The sequence below is a fragment of the Microtus ochrogaster genome, chromosome 21 (assembly GCF_000317375.1).
Source record: "Microtus ochrogaster isolate Prairie Vole_2 chromosome 21, MicOch1.0, whole genome shotgun sequence".
Lineage (NCBI taxonomy): Eukaryota > Metazoa > Chordata > Mammalia > Rodentia > Cricetidae > Microtus > Microtus ochrogaster.
Genome location: NC_022022.1, coordinates 921,678 through 928,860, shown reverse-complemented (window position 1 = coordinate 928,860; position 7,183 = coordinate 921,678). Strand labels below are relative to the sequence as shown.

The window sequence follows — 7,183 nt, the reverse complement described above, 5'->3', positions numbered from 1 at the left end:
GGTGGAGTGTGAACACAACCTTCTCCAGACCAGCTCACAATCTGTACTGGGGGTGGAGTGTGAACACTCCACAGAGCTCAGTGTGAGCTTGATTCACTCCGGGAGCAGGGGCTGCTTCACGCCACACTACCAGGTGTCACTTTATAGCCATCGCCGCCCCTTGTTCTTTGTAGGGTCTTGATACTGCAGCTCAGGGTGGTCTTGAACTCATAATCCTTCTACCTCAGCTTCCTGAATGCTGAGGTTACAGACGTGCAGCACCACGCCCATCTTAACGAGGCTTCCATGCCATAGAAACCCCTGATAGTCCGGCTGGGGAATCCCACACCTGACAATCATCCCGCCCCGGGAAAAACTGCCAACAACTGGGATGGCCATGGCCACAGGGCAGTTGCCCCAGCTCCACACGGAGACCCAGACCCAGCACAGGCGCACCTGTCACACTCAGTGTTTTATTTCAACAGACATCCCTGGTTTAAAAAAAATTGTGGGACAGTTCAACATCTCATCACACTGACAGGGAGAATTCTGGGCCTTTGGGGAAACGCTCGAGTCTCTCCAGCCCAGCACAGAAAGGAGCTGGACTTTTAACTTATTAAGAAAAATCTATCAAATATGTTTCTTCTCCCAGAGGCGAGGGCTGGGTCCTCAAGGTAGAGGTCCTGGACTTAGAGCAGCTGGGGTCCTGGAGGTGAAGCTGGGGCTGGGCCAACAGCGCCCACAGGAGATCCTGAGCCGTCAGTTCCTGAGCCCTAGAATCCATATTTCGCCTGGGTCTGCCGGCGACTGAGCCTATTTTCTGACCAGGTGTTCTTCAGCTCCAGCTCCCGCTCCTTAGCCTGGGAACACAAAAGAGGAGGGGTCATAATGAGCAGCCTGACTTACTGACAGAACGACTAGGAATCACACACACTGTACCACTGTACATCCTAGACCCAGCCTTTTATTTATTTAAAATAAAACAGGTAAAGTTATTATTGGAAAAGCCTGCTGAGAGGTTGGGGGAGCTGACAAGATGGCTCAGAGGGTGGAGGTGCCTGATGGCTGAGTTCAATCCCTGGGACCTGTGTGGTAGACAGAGAAAACCAGTAAATCTGTCTTGACCTCCTATGACTTACACTGCGGCACACATGGAAGTACACACACACGCTCACACATGCTCACACACACACACTAAATGTATTAAATAATTTTAATAACGGGGATGAAGCTCGGTTGGCAGAGTCCTTGCAAGAAGCACACTGGGCTCTGTCTTTACAAATCAGGAAGAGGCACATGCCTGTAAATCTTGGCACTCAGGAGGTAGGCCCAAGAGAATCAAAAGTTCAAAGCCATCCTGGGCTATATCCTGGGATGCTTGAAACTCTGTCTCAGCAAAGTCAAAAGAACCCTATAATAGACCATGTCACTTCCCTCGCACATAACAAGGTTTCTCAAATCTCCTGTACCAGAGGCAGAGGGAATGAAACTAAGAACACAGCCTCCCCCCAGTGGCCACAAGGAGAACAAGAAAGGCCGTCTACCAAAAGGGAGCCTGGCCCTGGGCTCTACTACTCATCCCCAGGTTTAAATGGATCCTGTATGTGGAGCCCTGAGCATCCTCACCTGATGAATCAGATATGTGATCTGGTGTTTCCTCCGCTGCTGGCCAGTTGGCTGTTCACCTTTCTTCTACAAGGGAAAACAAAAACAAAAACAAAACCCAAAAACATAGTCCTTAATCCACAGACAGAAAGGCATGAATGTCTCATGTGCCTGGACAGTGTAAGGCTGGAGAGCTGAGCCGCTAAACATAGAGCCCAAATCTTTGGAGAGAAAAGTCAACATGGAGTTGCTTCTGTGCCTATATACTTACAAAACAGACATTCTATTAGTGCCATTATGAAAAACAAATCTAAGATGAGAATACTTACTAGAAATAGCCTGTTAATTCCCCAAATGAATGGCTAAACTCTGAAGTGAAGACGGGGTTACTTTGTCTGATAACCCAACTCTACCTCTAGCCCAGTGTCTAGGCTCTGCCCGTGGACACTGGGCTGTAGTAAGTCTAGGACAGCTTTCATGCCATGGGTATGTGATCTGCCAACCTCCTCCAGACCTGCTTACTATCCCTCCATCCATCTGCCCCTTAAACCCTCTTCATTTCTGTCCCCTTCTCTCCAGTCTGGCTCCTACTGACCACTTACTAAGCCCTCCCTTCGGCTGAACCGCCACCTTGTCAACCACTTCCCTGAGATGACCACGTTCACAGTCTCACTCTTCCTCCATCCATCTTCCAGCCTCCAGCAGGAACTACAGCTCACTCCCAACCTCACTTTGATGTAAACGATTTACTGTCAAAATCTATACTGCTCTGAGCTTTCACTGTGTGGTTTTTCTGTCTTCTGCCAGAGCTGTCTCAAGCTAGAAGCTTCCTCGCCAGCCCCACCCAACTCTCAGGAACTCCTCCCCAGAGTCTCCTCAGCACTTATGTAATCAATTTGCACTGTAATCATTTACACTCAAGCGTCCTTAGATCTCTTCCTAACTGTGCTGTCAACTTCTTGGGGATAAGGGACTGTATCTTCTCTTTCAAAAAGCAAGCTCAACAAAATGAAGTGGGACAAAAACCTGGAATTGGGAAAAGAGCAGATTCTAATTGCTTGTTACTACTAAATGTCATTAAATGCTACAATTAAAGATGACATACATAAAAGACTCAATCCATTCCGGTGAACACTCGCACCAGCAGCTACTTGTGTGACGCTCCTCTCAAGCCCAAGTTAGCAGAGCCCTTTCTCCTAAGTGGTTTTTCCAGTAAACAGTGATAGATCTTGGCTGCTCTAACCACAATCCTTTGCTCTACCCTGTATGACCGCCAACAGTTAAAACAAATGACGGGCCTGGATGGCTATCTGTGACCATAGAACAAAGAGAAATTAGACGAGGGGGTGGGGGGGGGGTGAAATCCTTGACCTTGGTGTTGCTGGCATGGAGCTCGTGTTCAGCCACCCCCACCCACAGCCAGCGTAAGTGCTCACACCTGCTGCGCTCAGCTGCTAAGTGACCAGAGAAAATGAGCATAGGGAAAGCCAGTGGTGGGGAACAGGAAGGGAGCATTCAGAGATAGCAGTTGGCTACAGTAACTACGAAGACAGTGGCAAGAGATGAGCAATATGCCCAGGAGCCAAGGCCTAGAACCTCTGGAGATCTGTTGCACCCACTCCCCAAAGATAGGCTGAGCCAGCTGCCAGATTAACAGATGGAGACTGGTGGGGTACAGGCAAGCAGCTGTAGATTCCAACCAGTGGGAAGAATCACACACCGTCCCAGCAGCTGAATTCTATAAAGTTCTGGAAGGCAGCTGCTCCCATGAAATCTGGTGTATACTCCACTAACTTGGGCAACAATACCTGCTAAGTATTGTCAAGTAACAGTAGGTCAGACAGACCTGTAGAAGACCTTATGACCTTCCACGTAGGCCACCAAATAGTCTTTCACACTTACTTTGCTGAAGGACTTCATGGTTTTCTCTTCTGTCAATGACTTGGTCATCCACTGCTGTGCCCCACTGAGTTGGTCATCACCTTTGATCTCCACAAAGTTGATTTCTTCCCTCCCTCGGTTCCTCTTGCCCTGCAGCCGCTTAAACTGAAATTAATTAATTGAATGAATGAATAAATAAATAAATGAATAAACAAATGAGTGACTCAATTAATTAATTAATTAAAAGCAGAACTGCAGGATCTGGAATGTGAGTAAGGAGAGCAGGAGACACTGCTAAGGACTCAGATCTCTAGAGCAGCGGCTCTCAACTCGTAGGGTCCAGACCCCTTTGGAGTCATGTATCACATATCCTGCATATCAGACATTTACATCACAATTCATAACCGTAGCAAAATACACTTATGAAGTAGCAACAAAATAATTTTATGTTGAGGATCACCACATGAGGAACTGTATTAGAGTCGCAGCGTTAGGAGGGTGGAGAACAAGAATCACTGCTCTAGAGCAGTGCTGAGACTGCCACACTGTGCCCGTGGTTTGTTATGAAACACTCCCTTGGGGCTGGAGAGATGGCTCAGTGGTTAAGAGCATTGCCTGCTCTTCCAAAGGTCCTGAGTTCAATTCCCAGCAACCACATGGTGGCGCACAACCATCTGTAAAGAGGTCTGGTGCCCTCTTCTGGCCTTCAGGCATACAGACAGAATATTGTATACACAATAAATAAATATTAAAAAAAAAAAAAGAAACACTCCCTTGTCCACCCCACCATCTACCAAACTTCCATGGTGCCAGGTGACATGGGCTGCTTCTCAAGAGGTCTCTTAGAGTCAGAGCCATGGTGGCCAAGAGTATTTGTGGAGATACAGAAATACAAACTAGAGAGCAACACTGCCTGGAAGGTCTATCAGAGTCTTCTTCCTTTTCGTTTCTGGACACAACCATGATGGCCTCAAACTCAAATTCTCCTGCCTCAGCCTACCAATATAGGACTACAATATTTTTAAATTAAGAATTGGGGGTAGGCCAGGCTGTGATGGTGTGCACCTTTAACCCCAGCACTTGGAAGGCAGAGGCAGGTGGATCTCTGTGAGAGTTTGAGCCCAGCCTGGTCTACAGAACTAGTTCTGTTTTGTTCTTTTCTTTCTTGCTTTCTAGTTATTTATTTATTTATTTATTTATTTATTTATTTATTTATTTATTTAATGCGTATGGGTGTTCTATCTGCATGTACAACTTTATGCCAGTAGAGGGCATCAGATCCTACTAGAGATGGTTGGTTGTGAGTCACCATGTGACTCACATGGGAATTGAATTTAGGACCTCTGGAAGAACAGTCAGTGCTCTTAACTGCTGAGCCATCTCTCCAGTTCCAGAACTAGATCTAGAACAGTCAAGGCTACACAAAGAAACATTCCTGTCTTAAAACAAACAAGAATTAATTAATTAATTAATTAATTAATTAATTAATTAATTACAATAAATTCCCTATAATCCCAGCAGTCAGAAGACTGAGAACAAGAGGCCTGCAAATTCAAAACCAGCCTGGCTACATAGTAACACCGTCTCATAAACAAATAAAACTAGATAACGAAAGTTTTCCTTTAGCTTCAGATTTGAAACCTGGTGTCAAAAATGGTCATTTGTGGGGCTGGAGAGATGTTTCTGTTGAGAGTGAGTACTGCTCTTGCATAAGACCTGAATTTAGTTCCCAGCACCCACAGCAGCTCACAAATGCCTACACTTTAGATCCTGAGGGCACTGGCTCCTATCTCTGTAGCTACCTGCACTTATGTGCATATATCTTGACGTTGACACATAGACATATACGTAACTAAAGATAAAATAAATCTTAAGTTTAATGTGGGCTCAGTAGTTCACCGTTGTCTAGCATACACAAGGTCTTGGGTTTGATCCCCAGCACAGAAAATAGAAAGTCATTCTGGCTGTGTCTCCCATAGGCTCAGGTATTTGAACATGGTCCCTAACTGGTGGTGCTCACTGGGGAGATAGTCCAGTCTCGCTGGAACAACTGGTGGTGAACTGTAAGGGTTTACAGCCTTGCCCCCACTTCCAATAGCTTTCTCTGTTCTCTGCTTCCTGTGTGTGAGTGGAGATGTGAGCTCTCAACTTCCTGCCTGTCCCTATGCCATGTCTGCTGCTCGATTCCATGCCCTCCACCAGGACGGTCTCCCACCCCTTTGGAACTCTAAGCCCAAAAAATCCTTCTATAGGTTGCTTTTGGGGAGCTGGAGAGATGGCTCAGTGGTTAAGAGCATTGCCTGCTCTTCCAAAGGTTCTGAGTTCAATTCCCAGCAACCACATGGTGGCTCACAACCATCTGTAATGAGATCTGGTGCCCTCTTCTGGCCTGCAGACACACACACAGACAGAATATTGTATACATAATAAATAAATAAATAAATAAATAAATAAATAAATAAATAAATATTTTTTAAAAAAATATAGGTTGCTTTTGGTCACGGTATTTTCTCATAGCAACAGAAAAGTAACTAATACATTTTTGTTAACTCACTGCTTCATCATCAATGAAGGAGGCATCTGGGGCAATTTCTTGGGGAGGGACCAGAGCCGGGTCCGGTGCAGGATAGTAGCCACCACTGTAATAATCCTATAACCAAAACAGAAAACACAGAACTGACTGAAGGCATAATGGAGACAAAATAAAGCAAACTGTATGGAAAAAACAGGAGAGATTCCCACACCAAAGCCCCTCAGATGAACCAGCAGAGACCCCAGGACTTACCCTCTGGTTCACCAACAGTCCCGGAAGCTCCCTCATCTGCACCATCCAGGCAGAGGGACATTTTTGGGGGAAGGAAGACAAGGACTGCACATTCTCTCCTGCTGTGCCCCGATCCCTCAGCTACTTCTCAAGATAACTTACACCTCAACTCTCCAGGACCCTTGGCCAGGCCTTCCAGCGCTATTAGGTCAGGAGCCTCATCATCTCATGAGTCAGGGCATTCCATCCCTCCCACCCCCTGGACAGTTTCACTGACTGCCTGTATGGTGTGATCCTACAGTCAGAAGAGGTACAAACATGCACCATGAGCTACTTGTTGCTGGGAATGGGGGCATACACCTTTAATCCCAATACTCAGAAGGAAAAGGTAGCCAAATCTCTGTGAGTTAAAGATCACTCTGATCTATGTAGTAAATCCCAGGACAGCCAGAACTACATAGTGAGACCCTGTCTGAAAAATAAATAAAAATAAGATACTACAAAAATTTTATAAGCGATGTGTACTTTATGAATGTGATGGCTCCCTCAGACATGAATGCAGAGTCTAGAGGAAGACAAGGAGGAGACAAAGGCAAGTCTGGTCCCTGTGCCTAGAAACTGCTTGTGTTTGAGATAGGGTCGTAATATCATGAAGCCCTAACTCCCCCGCCTCCTCTTCACTGCACCAGTATACTCTAGTGGTCTGTACTGTCTTATGCCTGGAAGGCTCCTAAGAACATGCATCTTATCTTATAATGAGCTAAGTGGAAAACACAATTCATATTTATCACACAAAAAAGTAGAACATAAAAACCCAAAACAAGTGAAGAAAAAAAAAATATATATATATATCAATAAAAACAAATAACAGGCCGGGCGGTGATGGCGCACGCCTTTAATCCCAGCACTCGGGAGGCAGAGGCAGGCGGATCTCTGTGAGTTCGAGACCAGCCT

At 45.9% G+C, this 7,183-nt stretch overlaps 1 protein-coding gene across 1 annotated transcript in view; it reads right to left on the bottom strand.

Annotated features, from left to right (window-relative positions):
* Window positions 1-432: 432 nt before the first annotated feature.
* The window catches only part of Prcc (proline rich mitotic checkpoint control factor), a 28,871-nt gene continuing 22,120 nt past the window's right edge, over window positions 433-7,183 (bottom strand). The window contains exons 4-7 of the mRNA XM_005356908.2: window positions 6,020-6,115; window positions 3,487-3,630; window positions 1,606-1,671; window positions 433-839 (exon numbers count right to left, since the gene is read on the bottom strand). Of these exons, the coding sequence (XP_005356965.1) occupies window positions 753-839; window positions 1,606-1,671; window positions 3,487-3,630; window positions 6,020-6,115 (393 nt within the window). The 3' untranslated portion in view covers window positions 433-752. The remainder of the gene's footprint in view (window positions 840-1,605; window positions 1,672-3,486; window positions 3,631-6,019; window positions 6,116-7,183) is intronic.